At 36.7% G+C, this 21016-nt stretch overlaps 1 protein-coding gene across 1 annotated transcript in view; it reads left to right on the forward strand.

The window, feature by feature from the left end:
• Nucleotides 1-228: 228 nt before the first annotated feature.
• Nucleotides 229-21016, forward strand: part of LOC113113816 (dedicator of cytokinesis protein 2-like) — a 121548-nt gene continuing 100760 nt past the window's right edge. Inside the window, exons 1-21 of the mRNA XM_026280305.1 lie at nt 229-404; nt 2097-2180; nt 4169-4209; nt 4325-4380; nt 4462-4558; nt 5823-5971; nt 7161-7296; nt 9223-9380; nt 9465-9546; nt 11051-11186; nt 11264-11339; nt 11783-11859; nt 12238-12488; nt 12588-12686; nt 13199-13271; nt 13720-13823; nt 14561-14747; nt 16433-16530; nt 16621-16710; nt 17009-17109; nt 17362-17496. Of these exons, the coding sequence (XP_026136090.1) occupies nt 362-404; nt 2097-2180; nt 4169-4209; nt 4325-4380; nt 4462-4558; nt 5823-5971; nt 7161-7296; nt 9223-9380; nt 9465-9546; nt 11051-11186; nt 11264-11339; nt 11783-11859; nt 12238-12488; nt 12588-12686; nt 13199-13271; nt 13720-13823; nt 14561-14747; nt 16433-16530; nt 16621-16710; nt 17009-17109; nt 17362-17496 (2273 nt within the window). The 5' untranslated portion in view covers nt 229-361. The remainder of the gene's footprint in view (nt 405-2096; nt 2181-4168; nt 4210-4324; nt 4381-4461; nt 4559-5822; nt 5972-7160; nt 7297-9222; nt 9381-9464; nt 9547-11050; nt 11187-11263; nt 11340-11782; nt 11860-12237; nt 12489-12587; nt 12687-13198; nt 13272-13719; nt 13824-14560; nt 14748-16432; nt 16531-16620; nt 16711-17008; nt 17110-17361; nt 17497-21016) is intronic.

Genomic DNA, 21016 nt, shown 5'->3' on the forward strand with positions numbered 1-21016 from the left:
AGCATTACAGATTCATTAATGATGATTTGTGTGCACCATCACAAACCCTTATAGATCAGAGCGAAGTTTGACACCCAAAACATAAATGATCTTGAGAAGTTAGTCAATAAAAGCCATTGAAACACGCTTTAGTCATTGTGCAGAAGTTTTGCTGTCAGCCTGTTAAATGTGGAGGCCAAAAGAGGAAGAGGAAGAAGCAGACAGTCAGACAGGAGGAGGAGCGCTTATTTCTCTGGTTATTTCTCTCACCCTCACCAAAAAAAAAACTGTCAGTTTAGGGCATAAGCAAGGAACTGAGATACTCTGAAAGAAAATACAGACAAGAGAGAGCCAAAGGGGAGAGCGTTTTATAGTCCAACCAATGGCTCCTTGGACAAAAACTATTTCTGAAAGATATGGAGTTGGTGAGTTTTGCTGTTTTTTTTTTTTGTGTATGTGCAAGTGATCCACCGGTGTATTTTGATCGTTCTCTGCGAAGTTGTGTGTGTGTTTGTGTGTTTGTAGTCCTAGCGGCCTTCGCAGCGGGCGTATAAAGTAGTTTGATTCAGTTCCTATATCTCAGGATGTGGGCTGAGACAGATCAGTCAAACGGCCCCAACGGTCACTGGACTAATCAGTTCGAGTCATTTTATCATTTTGCAATTGTTTTGCTTTGAAAATCTGCAGATTTGAGTTTTCTGACACTATGACGGTGCAGTTAGTGCGATACTGTTATAGTGCAACAACAAACTGAGACCTGAACCCTATGATAGCATCTTACTTAGAGCTTGAAATGCCATTTAATGCAATTCAATCAAACTGAAATAGCTTCATCTGCACATTTTCACTTTTTACAGCGCAGAGGATTCGCTTAATTGGCCTGTTTGCTGAATGAAAGTGCTTTAAGGTCTGGCATCATTTAATAACACAAGAGCAGCGGTGAATTTATCTTTATCATCTAGTATGTTTTTTTAGACAGTAGTGAGAAGTTCGATGTTTCTCTCGAGAAAAGAGACCATGAATCTCCTCTAGAGCTCTAAATGAGCTCATATTATTTGCTCAGGATACCAAAGTTTGTAAGCCACAGCCAGAAATCACATTATGAACTCATTAAATTATCACATCTGCTGTTCACAATCATTTCATAGCTCTGAAATCTTACTGTAGAACAGCTTTGACTAATTTATGTCAGGTTTATTATATATTTAACTGAAACAAAACATTGAAATTTTAAGCTTATTTCATTTAAAACTGAAATAAAACTGAAAATAAATTAAAACCATAATTAACATATCTATTACTTAACAAACAAGTAAAAAACGTGTTTTATTTCAGTTACAAAAGCAACATATGCTCATATGCAAAGTGTCCAGGAAGAGCAGTGTGACCCTGAAATGGTGAAACTGATTAGAGTAACCTTATTTAGAGTTATTTGGCAATATAGTATTCACAGAATTGTGGTTATTTTTGTATATTCAGTTTTTGAAATGAATGCAAAAGTGGTTTGACTTCTGATTGTAGGCAGCGTAGTCAGCAAGTTAGTAGCTCACAGCATGTTTGTTGAAAGAAATATTATGCACTTGCTAAAACTTATTGTGAACTTGAAATAAAAGCTGTCGGATCATGTAAATGCATGCATATTGCTTTTGAATTATTTCAATTGTAAACATGCTGATGGCGGTGTGTATCTCTGTGTGCGGTGTTGCACAGGAAGCTGCTCTGAGAGGAAGTAGGCCAACAAACTCGTACAGTACTTGCAGAAATGAATTGTGTGTGTGTGTGTGCGCTAGTGTGTGTGTGTGTGTGTGTACGCGTGTATGTAATTTGATGTTCTCCATCTCTGCATATGCTGTTTAACATTCAGAGTCATTGATGTTGGCTAAAGTATTAAAGTCCAGCGTGTTCGTCGTCCTGCAGCGTTTGTGCTCTAGACATGAATCACTGGATAGAGATCGTTTGATGTCTTCTTGAAAGCATGAAATGATATCATTCTGCTATTTTGCTAAACATCACTTAAAAATTAAATTCAAACTGTGACTTGGGGAAATCTTTTTGTGCATTTTTAAATGCATTGGTTGAAATTAATGCAACTGATATTTTCTTTGTTTTCTATGAAGTTAAGTGGAATTTCGTCGCCAAAGTGGAGAAGCAGTTGTCCCTGGTTATCGGGGACACTGTGCACATACTGGAGTCATGTGAAGGTGAGAGATTATGGGATATTGCACGTACTTTTGCAATTATGCATGAGATAAATGCTTTTTTATACAGCAATGCAGTCAAAGTATACACTCGATCAGTTCAGTGCGGCCCCTGGGAATCAAACCTGTGACCTTGTGTTGCTTGCGCCATGCATGTTCCACACAAAAAAAACAAACAAAAAAACAACAACAAAGAAATATTTAACTTAATATTTTAACCCCCCCCCCCCCCGCGCTGTTCAAAAACTGCAAAAACTGGCTAAAGCTTCTGTTTTTCTGGTGAAATTGAGCCACGTTGGTTTCACAGCAATGGACAGACATGAATGAAAAGATTCATGTAAAAACAGAAAAACTGTATTCTGCCTCGTCAGAAACCAAAAAAAAAAAAAATGTATATGTGAGAACCATAGACTGTATAAAAACAGGGGTGAGAACTTTAATAATTCCCATCTTATTTTTTGTATTAGGGGTCATTTTGATCCATTTACAGTTTTTGTCATGACTATTAGTAGTGTATGGAGCCCCTAAAGGGTCATCGTGGTGGAACACATCAAAGAGAGTGAAAAAAATTGGGTTGGGAGGAAAATTTATTTTCCTGATTTTTTTTTTTTGCATTCTCTCACAAAACTTTTTCATTCTTTTGCAAAGATTTTTGCGTTCTCTTGCGAAACTATGCATTCCCTTGCAAAAATTCAGTACACACCGTATTAATAAAGTGTACAGACAAGCATAATAGCCCAGAATATAAACGTAACCTGGTAAATTGCACTTTAAGCGTGGCTATCTCTCATAGAAAAAATGCTTAATTAATGGACAAAGACAGTGGTATAAAAAGGCTGAATTCGGTATACAGTTTATTAATAAATGATACATGAAAGCAGGTAAGCCCAGAAGAACAGAAGCGCTTTCCTCCCATAAAGAAAATGTGACTTAATGAAGATGATGATTAAAAAAAATTAGCAAATATGCTATAGAATTTATACAAAGTATATTCTGTGTACATGCAAGAAGATAAGACGGCATGAGCTGAATTGCATGATAAACATTTTCTCCCCCATAGAAAACATGCTTAACGTGGCTTAATATAAGAACATTTTATATTGTATTTAAAATATAGGCTATTACAGGCAATCGCTGCAGTAATCCATTAAGCCTGTGGTTCTCAAACCTTTTAAATGGAGTACCCCATTGGGCCTAACATTCTTCTGAATACCCTCACTTAGACCTCAGTCACACCTTTTCCATTACGGGAGAATTCCTTCCCCCTTTACAGGTGCATTTTTACTGTTATAGAGGCAAAGTTTTTGTAGCCTTATTCATTTTATGTCATGTTTAATATCATATTCTTGTCGTGATGATTGGATTCACATTCATGTATTGATGATTGGATCACAAAGATCCAGATACACAGATTTTCAGATATGGATTAGTAGTGTTGTATGGGGCACCAAAAAGGGACATGGTAATGAGAGAAAATAGGTAATGCTTTTGGTTTCTCTCAGAAAAGTTTTGCATTTTTATTCACGCAAGACATTTTGCATTCGCACAAATTACTATTCACTGGATTATCTGAATGATTGTGCCAATGAGGTTTACAGACTGTAATTTAAAAAACACTTTTAATTTAATATAATCCACCCTTCTGCCGGGATGAGTATAATCCTGATTTTTTAAAACAAAAATATCCCAATCTTACTAAAAAAGTTAGATGATTTGATCCAGATCAAAACTAAGATTGGTTGAATCCTGTTTTTCTTTTTAACACCCCATTTTCAAGATTTGATTGAATCCAATTAGGGCTGGGCGATATATCTAAAGATATGATCATGCGCATCTAGTCAGTAAATCTGGTTCCGTGATTACAGTTGTATGTGAATGTATCTTGTTTTTCTTTTATACTTGTACTGTAAAACAAGAAGAAAAAAAAAATTACATACTGTTTGAGCAACAGAAATATTATCATAGTCTTAACAAGTCTGTTATTGTTTCAGGATGGTATAAAGGTTATGTGACCAAGAACAAAGAGAGAAAAGTAAGTAAACAGGTGTTTAGTTTATGGTGTTTCTACAAGAGAATAATGTTTTATTCCTGAATATTTGACCTGGAGTTCCTCGTGTTTTTCTGATTTACTTTGTTCCATTTTTAAGGGAGCATTTCCTGCAAGCTTTATAGTGTTAAAGGAAGTCACCATCGAAAAGAGAGGGTGAGTATGTCCTTCTGTCCATCTGTCAGTCCGTCCATCCGTCCGTCCATCCTCTGACCCTCTGTCTGTCTGCTCGTGTAGAGATGAGGAGATCATAACATCTGCTGAGATGCCGCTGGTGAAGGAGGTGACCATCACACTGAGAGAATGGGGCAGCATCTGGAAACAGCTCTATGTGGTGAGACGCTTAGATCTGGGTGTGATACTGTACTACACTTCAAAATAAAGGTTCTTTATTGGTATCAGTGGTTCTATACAAAACCATTAACATCTATAGAATCGTTCCTTTGCGAGTGTAGTGATATTATATTTGTAATATGCATACTGTGCTCAGTATGGGAGTTTTCTGTATTGCGGGACCTGAGAGAATGTGCAGTGTAAAGCAGATTTGAAACACATTACAGTACGTGACATACTACAGTATGTCCCACAAAGTGACCTTCTGTTCTCAGTGTGATATGAAGTGACAAGAGTCATGGCTTTTAAAGTCAAAATGAAATTAGAAGTAACGGAGATTACTTCCTGGTCTATTTTTAGAAAACTTTCTGCAGTTCTAAAAATATAAATTAAGTGTAACAATACCAATGATAATAACTCAACAATTAGCATATATTTATGCTGCACATACATTTATATAAAATTTTAATTCATATCCTAGTCACAATGCATGCCCCAGTAAAATGTTATTGTTTATTTAAATGGATAGTTCACCCAAAAATGAAAATTCTGTCATCATTTACTCACCCTCATGTCTTTCCAAACCTGTATGAGTTGCTTTTTTATCAAACACTTGGTGGTTTCCATTGACTTCTATAGTAGGAAAAAAAATACAATGGAAGTCAATGACAACCACCAACTGTTGGATTACCAGAAATTCTCAAAATGTCTTCTTTTATGTTCAGCATAAGAAAGCAACTCATACAGGTTTGGAACGACATGAGGGTGAGTAAATGATGACCAAATTTTCATTTTTTTTTTTTTTCTACAGTTTAGTATTATTTTATGTTCTGTAATATCTGTCACCAAATATTTCTATATAATTTATTAAAATAAATAAATGTACTGTTTAGCTGACCTAAAAAAAAAAAAAACGTAGGTGTTGCTAGGTAGTTTCTAAAAAAACCCGTAATACATTCAGATAAAAACTGCATTATGAAAGGCTGTAAATGCATTTTCATTTGATTACTGACAGATATTAATTTTTTTTAAACAAAATTAAATTACAAATTAAATTAAATGTAAATAATTTAATGATATTATTAAAATATAATGTATTTATTTCAAACGTGATACTTGTACGTCATGTAGAATTATTCTAACTATGGTATGAAGTCATGTGATGATATCACATTATACTGAATGTGTTGTTTAAGTCAAACATGCTAAATTATAATTCTTACCTGAACTTCTGACCAATCAGTGATTGTCTTTGTTTCCATCAGTCCAGTAAGAAGGAGCGTTTCAGTCAGGTGCAGCGGCTCATGTGGGATCTGATGGAGTGGCGTTCACAGCTCCTGTCCGGGACGCTGCCAAGTGACGAGTTCAAGGAGCTCAAACAGAAAGTCACCTCAAAGATCGACTATGGAAATAAGTGCGTATTTCATGTGTCTTTTCCACTTGTGTTCCTGTCTGTGTGCATTATTGACCATGATAATATAAACCATGCATACATTCATATTCTATATCATAATATATGAATGTAATCATACAGTACTATGGTATTTCCATCTGATATCATCATTGTACATTGTACATCATTGATAAAGCATAGAGTGATATGATCCAGTTTGCTGGTGTAATTCCTCTTCAGAGCTTCAGTAATTCGCTCTAGGCTGTTGTTAATGGATTAGTTAATTGGCATTTGTACATTATCATTAAGGAATTAATTAAGAAACCTGAAGGGGATAAAAATGCCTTTCTGCCACCTGAATGTTAATGAATTAATGTGAGGGAAAAAAACTCCCAAACCACTTGTCATGGATTCACATTATTTGCTCTGTTTTCACATGATTACAAGTTAATCATTGTTTTCTCAAGATAATGTCATATATCCAATATTGCTGTCCACAGTGCAAACAGATGGGAAGGAAAATGTGTCAGTATATTGTCTTTTTATTTTTTTAAAGATAGACCTGCCAAACTTAAAGCATTTTAGATTAAGTATTTGTTATTAGGCTTGAGAACTTTAGTTATTTTAGCATTCATTTTTGCTGTGATATCAAATTAATAATTAATTAATCAATCACAGTGTCATTATACAAGTATTTTATACAAATACAAACATTTGAATATTTTGAGTGTAATACGCCAGGGTTATGACTGTTAACTAAATGCTAAAATATTTCATTAATTTAAATAAAACTGAAATATTATACAGACGAAGAACATAAAACTAAGTGAAATATAGATGAAAAACTAAATGTAAAATAAAGCATTAAATGAAACAATAAACAATAAAATGAAAGCTAATTCAATATTAAACAAAAAAACTATGCTAAAATAAAAGCAGCGAGAACATGTGTGAATTCGTGTTAGCCGTGGGCTTTTGCTGGGATGATGCTTTCTATGATGTGCAAGAATGAGTCTTCATGAAATGCAGGAAGTCACGCCTGAGGTGCATCATGGGACTCACACTTCTCCAGCAGAGCTCCGGGCAAGAGCACATCTGTCAGATTGTTTCAAGGATCTGTGTGTGTGCACTGAATTCTCATGTGAATCATATGTGTGTGCGAGTACAAACACTCAAACTGCAGTTAAATTAACTGTTATTCTGCCTCCAGGATCTTGGAGCTGGATGTGGTGGTGCGGGATGCTGATGGGAATATCTTGGACCCCGAGCGAGCGAGTGTTATTAGCCTCTTCCGAGCACACGAGGACGCTACGGCCAAGATCTCAGAGCGCATTAAAGAAGAACAGGTTTTCATTTCACTTTCATTTAAAGGTTTGCAGACAAAACCACAAGGAGCTTCTCGCATGTTCAGGAATCAGAGAGAGAGTTTGCAGTTTTAATGAGACGCTTTTAGATGTTCAGGATGCCTGAACAAATTAAATCACTGAACTCCCACAGCTTTAGCTCCCTTCAGTCTGGTTCTGCTGTGAATTCACACTGAATATCCTCCTGTAACCCCACTGCAGTAACTTAAAGACCTTACCTGAGGTGGATCAGACTAAACTTAACTTGGTAGCACTTTATTTTACAGTCCTGTTCCTCGTGTACATACTATGTACTTATTATAGTAATTACAATAACTATGTAATAACTAGGTACTAACCCTGAACCTACCCCTAAACCTAACCCTACCCCATGTAGTTACCTTGTATTACCAGAACTTTCTTAGATAAATACACTGTAAGTACATGTTAGTACACGTACTGTAAAATAAAGTGCTACCCTTAACTTCATTTAAATAATTCATTCGCCAGAACCCCCATCAAAATGGCGTAATAATGCATAGCAACCACCCAATCACCCTAGCAATTGCACAATAATTCCCTAGCAACAACTTAGTAACACCTTTGCAACTACCAAGTAATCCTAGCAGCTGCATATTAATGTCATAGCAACGACACAAACATCCTAGAAACCAGTTAACAATTAACTATTAACCACCCAGACACCCTACCAACTCCACAACATGCCTAGCAATCACTTAGCAACACCTTCACAAAGTACCTAGATACCCTAGCGACCTCCTTAAACACCCTGGCAAACACATAGCAACACTTCTGCAACTGCCCAGAGACCATCCTAGGGACTACTGTGACACCCAACCTACCGCATATTCATTTCCTAGCAACCACCTAGAAACCACTTGGCTACACCCTGGCAGCCATCCAGAAAACGCTAGCCATCGTCCAGAGTATATATAATATATATATACCATAGCATCCACCCAGGTACTTTAGAAATCACTTGGCAACACCTTGGCAACCACTCAGAACAACTTAACAATTACCCACACTCCCCAGCAACAAACAAGACATCATAAAAATAACATGGCAACACCTTGGTAACCATCCAGAACACCTTAGCAATCACCCAAATTCCTTAGCAACTGCATATTAAAACTTAGCAACCACTCAGACACCTTAGAAACCACTTAGCAACACCTTAACAATCACCCACACTCCTCAGCAACCACCTAGACATCCTAGAAACCACTTGGCAACACCTTGACAACCAACCAGAAAACCCCAGCAATCACCCAGACTCCCTAGCAACTGCATAATATATCATAGCAACCACCCAGGCACCATAGAAATCACTTGGCAACACCTTGGCAACCACTCAGAACAACTTAACAATTACCCACGCTCCCCAGCAACAAACAAGACATCATAAAAATAACATGGCAACACCTTGGTAACCATCCAGAACACCTTAGCAATGACCCAAATTCCTTAGCAACTGCAATTAAAACTTAGCAACCACTCAGACACCTTAGAAACCACTTAGCAACACCTTAACAATCACCCACACTCCTCAGCAACCACCTAGACATCCTAGAAACCACTTGGCAACACCTTGACAACCAACCAGAACACCTTAACAATAACCCACACTCAGCAACCACCTAGACATCCTAGAAACCACTTGGCAACACCTTGGTAACCATCCAGAACACCCTAGCAATCACCCAGACTCCCTAGCAACTGCATAAAATACCACAGAAACCACCCAGTCACCCTAGAAACCACTTAACAATGTCTTAGCAACACATTAGCAACCCAGCAAGTGCTAAATCAGACTCTAGTTTGGTGGTTGTGAGTTTCTCACAGGACACCAGTCAGGTTTATTTTGGTCAGTTTAACGTCAGCTCCTGTTTCTTCTGCTCTGTGTAGTCCAACGTCCAGCTGGATCATTCTGGCGTGTCCGCACGGATCCAGTCTTCTCCCACACACAGCTTGTATGTCTTTGTGCGTAACTTTGTGTGTCGTATCGGCGAGGATTCGGAGCTCTTCATGTCCCTGTATGACCCCCTCAAGCAGACCAACATCAGGTGCGTCTCACTGACACGCTCTGTAATGATCAGTCTAGAGGAGATTGTCATTATTACACAAACTCTGGCTCTGTCTCTCTGCAGTGAGAATTATTTGGTCCGATGGGGAGATAAAGGTTTGCCGAAGGACATTGAGATGCTCAACAGTCTGAAAGTGGTCTTTACAGTAAGTCACGTACAGATTTCACCTGGGAGTCCGTCCTGGTTAGCAACTTCGGAAGTCTGTTTCTGATACAAAAGAAAAAAGAATTGGTGAATCATATTTGTGAGACTGAAAATCTGTGATTATGGGATAAAAAGTCAAATGATATAATAATGACTTAACTCATAATTTACTTTTTTGTCATAATTTATATTTTACTTAGGATTATAACTTCCATAAATGTAACTTTATCATAAAAAGTACAAATTATCTCTCTTTTTACTTTATCTCATAATTTTTCTTGTCATTAACTATCATCAATTAATCAAAAGTTTGACGTGCTGTGCATCATAAAAATATAGTTCTCTAGATGGCACAGGCTGATGGGTTGTCAACGTAACTGATGATATTCAGAAAGTTAAATGACTTGGCACAAGCAGATTGGTTCATACTGCATATGCAGCAAATCAGCTTACTGCCTTGCATTTATATCTCACTTGTAGCGTGCTTTCAGAGTTTCTCTGAAACTCAACAGCTAGATAAGTAAATGGTCTTCACTTTGATTCCAGTGCATTATTGCGTTGGTCATATTTACATTGTTAAACTAGAAAATATACAGATTAAACTGGAATTTACTATATGTGAATCCAGTTGGGCTTACAGTAATTATAGTACTTTCAAGGCGTGTAGGAGCAGTATCATAGAATTCAGATTTCGTTATTAGCAAATTGTTAATAGCAGTATTCATACCAATAAAGTAAAAAACTCTTTAAAATTGAACTAGGCTTTTATTACTTTGTTTACTTAAAAGGGTGTACAGAAATTTTGTGAACTCTTCAAAGCGAAATTGGCATTATTTAATTGTTGTTTGTTTAATAAAGATGCTTGTAGTAATTCTTAGTACTTTCATACAGCTGTAGCTGCAGTATGCATAACTATTCAGATCAAAGTTTGTAGCACATTTAATAGCAGCAGAATGGCTTAGAAATAATATTAGCAGCAGCCTGCATAGCAACCAATGCGTTTTTATAAAAACTACAACTCAGAGACCAACAATTCTGAGCGTCATGCATAACTGACAAAGTCCTATCATGTGATGCATATTTTGTGTAGCTGGCACTATTGACCAGCATTTATGCATATGTTTTAGGTTAATTTTTGGAATATGGAGAGACAAATCTGTACATATTTCAGAAAGTGTTGATGACAGTGATATGAGTGCTCGTTGCAACGTTTCTCACAACACAAAAAAATCGGGAAAATATTTTTTCCATCCACCTCAAAAATTTTCCACCACGTACATATCTATGTTATTTTATTTAATAATTGTTATTTTATCTTGTTTAATGCTGTAATTTGACTAATTTCTCATAACGACAACATTTTTAATCTCATAATTATGATTTACCAAAGCATGAATTTTTTTGGGGTGACTTTTTGTGATGATTAGACATTTTTTGATGTCCCAAGGATTGAAAGACCCTTTAGAATGACTTTTTTTCCTCTCTCTCATTTCTTTCTCTCTAAGGATCTAGGGAATAAAGACCTTGGCAGAGAGAAGATCTATCTGATCTGTCAGATTGTGCGTGTGGGCCGTATGGATCTGAAAGATGCTAATCATAAGAAATGTACGATGGGTCTGCGGAGGCCGTTTGGTGTCGCTGGTAAATATCAGGGTCAATGTTCTCATTTGATCTGCATGTAGAATACACACAGCTGATATATCTGTGTCTATTGACAGTGATGGACATCAGCGACATCATCAAAGGAAAGACAGAATGTGACGAAGAGAAGCAATATTTCATTCCATTTCATCCGTAAGTCTTTCCTCTCCTTGTGTTTTGTTCATCCATCTTAAAGAAATAAAGAAATAGTTCAAATATATATATATATATATATATATATATATATATATATATATATATATATATATATATAGAGAGAGAGAGAGAGAGAGAGAGAGAGAGAGAAAGAGAGAGAGAGACAGAGAGACAATATACACTGTAATTTAGTACTATAATATCAAAATATATACTGTGTATTTATATATACATAATAAGTATACACAGTACACATACATCTATAATGTGTGTATATAGGCTATATATGTTTGTGTGTGTGTAAAACAATAACATCAACAAAAAACTTAAATGTTTTACTTTAAATTTAAAATGTAACCATTAAATATGTATATAAAATTTGTTCATGTTATGATTGAAAGTAATTATTTTAAACTCTGTTTTCTTGGGTGTGTTTATAGGGTTATATGTGAGAATGACTTTCTTCACACTCTCCTTAACAAAGTGACGACATCGCGAGGTGACAGCGGAGGTCAAGGTATGTCTCAGTGCTGTTATCTCAACATCACCGCTCCCCCTGCTAATGCTTTAATACTCACTGGACCCATAATCCCGTCTGCCCACACTCACACACAGAGACACAATAGACTGAGTGATGAGAGCGGATGAGCTTTACGGCTGTCATTAAAACAGACATGAGAGATTGAGACGAGGGGAAAGGATGAACAAAAACAGTCAAACATTAATTGATTTTATTCAACCTCATTCATCCATCATAAGCACCTGCTATAAATCATACGCTTTCTCTAAAGAATATTTTGAAATCACTGTAGCAGTTTTACTGTAGAACGATTCTATGAATTTCTGTCATGGTCCTGATTGTGAAACTAATATATAACTTTAAAAACCGTGTAAGGTCTGTGGGTCACCATGAAAGCTCTAGTGGGCGACATCGTCCAGATCCGAAAAGAATATCCCCACCTAGTGGACCGGAGCACCGTGGTTGCGCGAAAACTGGGTTTTCCTGAGATCATCATGCCGGGCGACATCCGTAACGACATCTACCTCACGCTGCACTCCGGAGACTTCGACAAGTACAACAAAACCACACAGAAGAACGTGGAGGTCATTATGCTGGTGTGTGACGAGGAGGGGAAGATCGTGCCGGTGAGTGTGACCTCTGACCGTGAGGTCAAAGGTCAGCCTGTTCTGATTGCGGTGGGGTTTTTCTGTGTTGATTGACAGCTGTCTTGTATTGTTGGGTAGAACTCAATCTGTCTAGGAGCTGGAGATCGGCCTGTAAATGAATACAGATCAGTCATTTACTACCAGATCAAACAACCTCGCTGGATGGAAACTTTTAAGGTAAGAAGAGAAGTGAGACATTGAGGGTCTGGTACAAAAGCATATATATATAGCCTATATGTTATTAAATGCCACTGTCTTTATGAATCACTGAATCATTCATTGAATCATTAACTCACCTGATTCATTTAAAAAATAATTACTCATTCAAGAAGAAATCTCTCTCTCTCTGTGTTGTGTCAGTTACGGGGCAAACGCTTTAAGAGCTGATGCAATGGGCCAAACTGAAATCTAAAATAAAAATAAAAAAATAATTGTCTTGTAAAAATGGCACTTATCTAGTCAGAGGCCAAATGAAAAAGCTGCTTGAGCACCACTTCTGTGTGTGTGTGTGCATGTCAAACAGCATTGACAGCTCATTTTTCCTTCCATCAAATTGCATGTTTTTTATCCATCTATTATACATTTATGGAGTCAGGTGATTTGCAATGGAGCAATTAGACCACAAACATACATTTTGAAAGCAGATCAAATTCAGTCTGTATGTAGTAATGTTTTTCTCCGGCCTGTAGGTGGCGATTCCTCTGGAGGAGATGCCCAGAATCCATCTGCGCTTCATGTTCCGTCATCGATCCTCACAGGAGTGTAAGTTTAACAGCTTTGGCGTCTCCTGTAGTCATGAAGTACAATTTATTTATTTTTTTTTATGTGAAGACATCAAATAATGTGACATCAAGTCATAATTTTAAAAATAAAACTCTGTCTTGCCACATATTCAAAAGTATATACTTTATGGTCAGCAGTTTTGCAGTGCATACTAAAGTAGATGAATGCAAATTGGGATTCTGGCCTGATCTCAAAAAAAAAACTAAAATTGGATCCAGAGTTATGTGGATTGAAAAGCGAATTATTTGTTTCTAAATCCTCATTGTAGAAATGAGGTTTGAGTCATCAGTGTTTTTATTTTATGTTAGCTATTGAATTGTAGCATGTACGACTCTATTTTAGATTCTGAATATCCAATCTGTCATATACTACCAACTGTAATGCTTAATGGTATGATATGTATAAATGTGTAATTTGTGTTATGCAGCTAAGGACAAGAGTGAAAAGAACTTTGCGATGGCGTTTGTGCGTCTAATGAAGGAAGATGGGACCGTTCTGAGAGATGGCATTCATGAACTCACCGTCTTTAAGGTCAGAAACACATACTGTACATGCACAAGAAAGCCCAAAATGGGCGGAAATTGATTTAGTAATATTTTTACATGGTTTTTTTTTTTGGTATAAAGATGAGATTAAAAAATTTGACATCTGTGAGTCAGAATTAAATTAAAAGTGAAAAGCCTCATTTAGCATTTACAACTTTTATGTAGATGTCTGCCCTTCATAAGTCATTTACACATTGAAATCTTAAAGGTACAGGTTTACACTCTTTATGATTTTGCATGACTTGTCAGTCTTCTAAACACAGACCTGGGAAAACAAATGGAAATAAGACAATGTCAGTCGTCTTGATTTTTTGCTCGAGCTATTTTTACGCTCATCGTCTGTTTTGTAGAGCTATAATTTGCTCAAGTGTTTAAGGTAGCTAGAAATCATTATAGAATTTTTCATAAACTTTTTAAGAGGTTTAGTTTATTGTTTTCTACTTTAACTCTAGAACTTACATAGTTATTAGCATTCATTTCTGGAAAGCAGAAATGTATCTCAGAACGAATGTTGATGGCCTTATTAATGTTATGCATGTTAATTTAGGAAAGAATAGCTTTAAGTGTCCCAACAACAAAATGCATTACCAAAAATTCTGGCAAAATTAAGTTACGAACTACCAATTAAAAAAGTCTTCCATACACTCTAAAATGTGTTAGTCTTTTTAAACTGACACATTCTCAAACAGATATGGACTGCATGTGTTTTCCTTCTTTTTGTAGGGTGACAGTAAGCGCATGGAGGAAGTCGGCTCGTATCTGTCCCTGCCGTCCGAGCGCAGTCACTCTGACAGCCACAAGGCGGCGACGCTGATGCGCAGCTCCAGCAGTGTGGGCGGCCTGTCCGTCAGCTCCAGAGACACGTTGACCATCGCAACACTCGTCTGCTCCACCAAACTCACGCAGAACGGTGTGTGTGCCGGGGGAACGGAAACAAGTCTCGTAGCTTTTATAGTCAAAAGAAACAACATTCACAGTCCATTTCACTTCTGTAATGCGATGAATTTCCAAGTGAGAGAGGGTATTCAGAGAGGAACGACATGTAGGCTGACATTTTATACATCAGGTGCTGAAGATTGTTTCTTCGTGACAGGAGCTTGAAAAATAAGAGGTCTTGATGACATCAGCTGAAAAGGAAAGTCATTTCAGAGGGAAAGCAGGTTATTACATTCTGATGAAAGATTGCATAACAAAATATTTCAGCATAACGTCTGCAGACTCACAGTGAGAACAGCAATGTGTTGTTGTTAAGAAAGTAAATGCAGTCAGTTTAAATATTAATATATTAACCCTCTAAAGCCTATCATTCGAAATATCTTGAAAAAAAAAAATAATGTTTTTTGTTGAGTATCATATTTGATAAATCAGGCTTTTATGGCTCTTATAGTCAGTGAGAATATGGAGGGGAAAAAAACAACTCAGTTTTATTCAGAGAGCTAATCTGAGAAAAATAGCAATTTGCTGCAGATGCTGATATTTATATGAACAAAAAGGATGAAATTCTGATTGTAATGTACATCCATTCGTTTTTTTAACAGTATATGAAGATGCCTGCATAAAATTGTTTAATTCTCAGTTGTCACTCTATATCATATCATATTATACTTAGTTTAATAGTCAAAATGTAATAAAATGCAATACAATGACAATTGAGAGATCTAAAGCTCAAAGGCTGATGATCATATTTGATACTCGCTGATTCATCTAAAATATCATGTCTGGATAATCAGGTAAAGCTTAGTCTCTCCAGACCATTAAGTGTTCATCTTGAAAAATCAAAGCTATTCTAATGTTTCATTTATAAAATTCACTAAAGTGAAGCACATTCTGCAGGAGGACGTTTCTACAATTATACTAATAGGTTTTACTTGCTAAAAAGTCTAAACTATGAATCAGATGACAGAAAGCACGGAGTAGATTTTGTGCAACAGGTTCAAATCAAGTTTTGATCATAATGATGATTTAGAGGCCTTAGAAATGTATGTATCAGAAATATACAGTATATGTATTTGTATGTGTGTTTGGTATTGTTAAATGACTTTTATAAGCCCCTTTGAAGCGATACTCCGCCCCAAAATGAAAATTTTGTCAATAATCACTTACCCCATGTCGTACCAAACCTGTTAAAGCTTAGTTCGTCTTTGGAACACAATTTAAGGTATTTTGGATGAAAACCGGGAGGCTTGTGACTGGACTTTGACAGTGTTATTTACTTGACAGTCTATGGGACAGTCACAAGCATCTCAGTTTTCACCCAAAATATCTTAAATTGTGTTATGAAGATGAACAAAGCTTTTACGGGTTTGGAAAGACATGGGGGTAAGTGATTAATGACAAAATGTTCGTTTTGGGGTGGAGTATCCCTTTAAGGACACACACACACAGACGCAGGTGTGGTGTAACAGCTGTTCTTGAGAAAGCACGTTAATCACGCTAATGAATCTTCCGGAAACATCCATCAAAATGCAACCCTAACCAACCCCCAACCATACACCTGGACATATTCAGTGCTGAACGTGAAATAAACCGATTCATGAACGCATGGTAATTAAGAGTCATTTGAGGACGCACTGTCTCTGTCTCTCCATCTCTCAGTGGGTTTACTGGGTCTGCTGAAGTGGAGAACTCGTCCCGAGATGCTGAAACAAAACCTACAGGAGCTTAAACTCATTGATGGAGAGGAGGTCGTGAAGGTGTGTTGCACTGAAATTACACATGAGCATCTTTAGTTCAGTATTCACTTTGGTTTACGTGTGTGTGTGTGTGTATGTGTTTGTGTGTAGTTCCTGCAGGACACCTTGGATGCCCTTTTCAACATTATGATGGAACATTCACAGACTGATGACTATGATATTTTGGTTTTTGATGCTTTGGTAAGCAACATACATTTCTACAGTCTTAAAAGTAAAGGCTGCAAAGGGTTGTTTTTGCAGAAATGCTTGGTTCCTTTAGTGTGAAGAGCATTTAAAAAAAATCTAAAGAACCTTTTGTGGAGTGGAAAGATATAATCACCTAATTCCAAAAGCTTCAAGAAATGAATGTTTGTCTTGCACGTAATTTACATGACTTTTCCAGTAATTTGTGTTTGCAGGGTAATTCCGCAATTCATCAGCAGATTTATCCCATGCTCATTGTTGAGAACCAGTGTTATCAATAATGTCTCTTTTACAGATCTATATTATCGGTCTGATTGCCGACCGAAAGTTTCAGCATTTCAACACTGTGCTGGAGGCCTATATCAAACAACACTTCAGTGCCACCCTGGCTTACAAGTAGGTCAAATACTTTTCATTGTGCTTCTCAACACTAGATGGCAGGATGTTTGTGTGTGTGAGTCTCAAATCAACCGAAACAGGAGGGAATTAAAAGACCCAGGTCACATCATAGAGACATCATTTGGCCTGTTGCTAGTTATCCTGGTTGATTTGTGCGTGCAGTCTAGAAACAAGCTTTGTCTAGATTTTGTAGTTTAAGTTATTTAGGGAACTACACACACAAACTCTCTCTTGTTCTCTGTGCTGTAGGAAGCTGATGTCCGTGCTGAAGACGTATCTAGATGTTTCCAGCCGAGGGGAGGCTTGTGAACCCATTCTAAGGACCCTCAAAGCCCTTGAGTACATCTTCAAATTCATCGTCCGCTCCCGAATGCTCTACTCTCAGTAAGTTTGTGTTTTTGATTCTGAAATCAAGAAATGAGAATCACCAAATGAGGCGCACAGACCCCCTAAAAACCTAAAATATGAAAAACTGCCTGAAAGATAACACAATGAAGACCATAGGAAAGAGATGTTTTATCATGTGACCTTTGCGTCAATCATTTGATTGGTCAGTTTTTTCATGGACTGCTCATTGCACATGTTGGTTGTGTTCAGAATACTTGAAAACTGCAGTATATGGAGTTCATATTATAGTGCCTACCAGATATTTTTTAAATAATGTCTAATAGTATGTAGTATTTAACAAGGAACATTATAAACAGTTTATAACACCAAATGTTTGGTGTCGTAAGATGTTTACATCTGTGTATTTAGCATTTATGCTTTTTAACTTACAAAAGAGCAATAACAAAGTACTTGTGCCAAGTCATTTAATGCTGTGAATATCATCAGTTAAGGTTTAGAACCCATCAGCCTGCGTCATCTAGAGTTTCATGAAAGACCTAGGTATTTATGTTGCTTCATATCTTTTGTGGAAACAGTCGTTCAAAAAAGGACATCTTTAAGCAACAACAACAACAAAACCTTACCTACCCCAAACTTTTGAATGGTAGTGTATACTAACTACATTATCACGTGAGAGTGGCATTCACTTATTATCTCAGAATTTACTATGCAAATTTTGCATTTTTATTTTGTTTTTAAATAAATTTTACAGGGCTTAAAGTTCTCCCGCTCTGTGCCACATCTCCGAGCATTTGGATGTGTAAATAAATAGTCTTACATTTAAAAAAAACGTCAAAGACGTCCATCTAGCGCATATTTACATAGAAAAATAATAATAATTACAAAGCAGAGGAGGTTTGTAAACAGCTCAGAACAATCAGGTCATCTCCATCAGAATGATATGATTGCCAGAACAAATTTACCAGGATTTTTTAAAGGGTCCTGTTCACACATGATCTCTTGGTGCCAACACAGGAGAATACATGAACCTATACATGAACCTATTGTACTACACTGTAAAGTAAAACATCACCGTTGCCGCACTCGGCAGGTATTTGTTATAATACATAATGTACTTAAGTTGGTTATGTTCATATACTGTATAGGCATATTGCGTTATGTATTTTAACAGTGTTGTTGAATCATTAAAAATTTCTACTTAAATATTGTCACGTTCTATTGAACCAAACACCCCTAGTGTTGATAAGCAGTGATATAGCTCATAATTTTCCAAATGTATGATTTAGCTTTCATTCTTCAGGTCAATCATATAATTTCATTTATGAAAAAAAAATTCAGTTTGAATAATGAAAGCGATAACTTTGCCATAGTATCCTTTCAAATGTTAAAGTTGCCACAGTCATTGTGATATCAATGTGCTGCCCTGCCCCATCCCTTGGAAAAAATTTCAGGCTAAGATTTTTTTTTTTTTTTTGCTTTAACCCCTGATTTTATTATTGATTATGCATTTTTATTAGCATTTTTTTTTTGTTCTTTTCTGACCGTTCAATTAAAAGAGCCAGTTACATCTGATGTTTTAATTGCTGATATTCTTGAAGGCTGAATCTAATGCACTGAACTGTGGGATACACTTTATTTTCAATGCAAAACATTTGTTTTTTTTCTCTCTCTCTCTTGAATTTGGCATAAAATATGAACTGGGCATGTTCTCAAAACCACAAAAGAAAAAACAATATGAACGAATTGTAGTGAGTAGTACACTAGTACTCTTTTCTGAGCACTGCTGGAGTCTGTGACGGTTCATTCATCTGAACGTGGGCTGAAAACAAAACAAAACACAAGGAAATAAAAGCCCAGATGCTTTGGGCTGAGATTCAAGCGGATGTTTTTAAGGTGGAACAGTAATTTTTTAGGGTTTTTGACAGGGTCACATGTCCTCCGGCCACCTGCAGCATGTTCTGTCAGCACCGCTTTGTTGAGAAGTGTAACAGCGCTGCCTGACGGTCATTAAGGGCCTGTGTCTATATGTGATTTATGACTCTGCCTGTGGGGCCCCCGGATGCAGTCATTGAGCGGCACTGCAGAAACACAGACTGTAGCTGATGCTCAGTCACACTGCCAGTGCTGTTCCTCTGACAGTTTCATACTCAAGGATGCAAACACACACACAACATTGCTTGGCAAAGTGTGCATCCCCTTATTTACTTAAATTAAAATTTACTGAGAATGTACTTACTCTCAGGCCATCCAATATGTAGATTAGCTTTTTCTTCAAAAGATTTGGAGAAATGTAGCATCACAACACTTGCTCAGCAGTGGATCCAGTTGCTCTCCAATGCAGTGAATAGGTGCAGTCAGAAAGAGAGTCCAAAAAGCTGATAAAAACATTATAATAATCCACAAGTAATCCAAACAATTCCAGTCCATCAATCAACATCTTAAGAAGTGAAAAACTGCATGTCTGTAAAAAACAAATCCGTCGTTAAGATGTTTTTAACTTAAACTGTTATTGTTTCTGGCTAAAATGGGTCGTCTTATTATAGAAATATTTTATAGTATTTATTTCTCCAGAGAAAAAGTTGTCTGGTCTGAATCAGGTGAGAAATATGCACATATAAAAACAGTATTGGCTGGTGAAAAATGGTTCTAAGCAAATATATGGGGGGATTTTGATGTGAGACGACAACAAGGATGGACTTTTTCGCTGGAGAAAGCAAAATTGTGGATTATGGAATGCTTTTCGCCCAGAAGTGACAGTTTGAGATGAAAAATGTCTTAATGATAGATTTGTTTCTTACAAACACACAGCATTTCTCTTCACAAGACATTAACTGGTGAACTGGAGTCATGTAGATTATTTGAGGATTATTGTGATGTTTTTATCAGATGTTGGACTCTTATTCTGACGGCACCCATTCACTGCTGAAAATCCATTGCTGAGCAAGTGATGGACTTATCTAAATCTTGAATGGCCTGAGGTTGAGCACATTTCAGCAAACTAATATTTTTGGATGAACTATTCCTTCAAAGTGTGTAGCTAATATAATCATTTCAGCTGTTTAACTAACTTAAACTAATTTGCTAAGCAAGATTCTTTTCAGTTTGTTACTCCGCTGCCAAGTTAGTAGAGCTGATGGAGAAAACTGACTGTTGAAGCACAGTAGTAATTTACTCTAATGCTCTGTATAGTGTCCTTTGTGTACTTCTGCTGTGTTTTGAATGTTTTTCCATGTTTTTCAATACAGCTACATTCTAAATGTGAACGCTAGATGCATCTGCCGTTCCCAAACTGTGTGTTGTACAGTGTGTTCAGTCAAGTTTGTGTAGCAGCTGATTGCATCATTAATTTGCCTAATAGTCATTTATTCCAAAACAGCTGCTAAACGAATCTTAATGAGTGTGTGTGTGTGTGTGTGTGGTTGCACTAATGACCAACAAGAGAGAGAGAGAGATCAGTCTTACTGCAAACAGCATATGATCACTATAAACGCTTTAATTACACACTACATATTTATTTTTAGATTTTATTTTGTGCAAATATTTTTAAAGATAATTT

This window comes from Carassius auratus, chromosome 14 (genome assembly GCF_003368295.1).
Source record: "Carassius auratus strain Wakin chromosome 14, ASM336829v1, whole genome shotgun sequence".
NCBI lineage: Eukaryota > Metazoa > Chordata > Actinopteri > Cypriniformes > Cyprinidae > Carassius > Carassius auratus.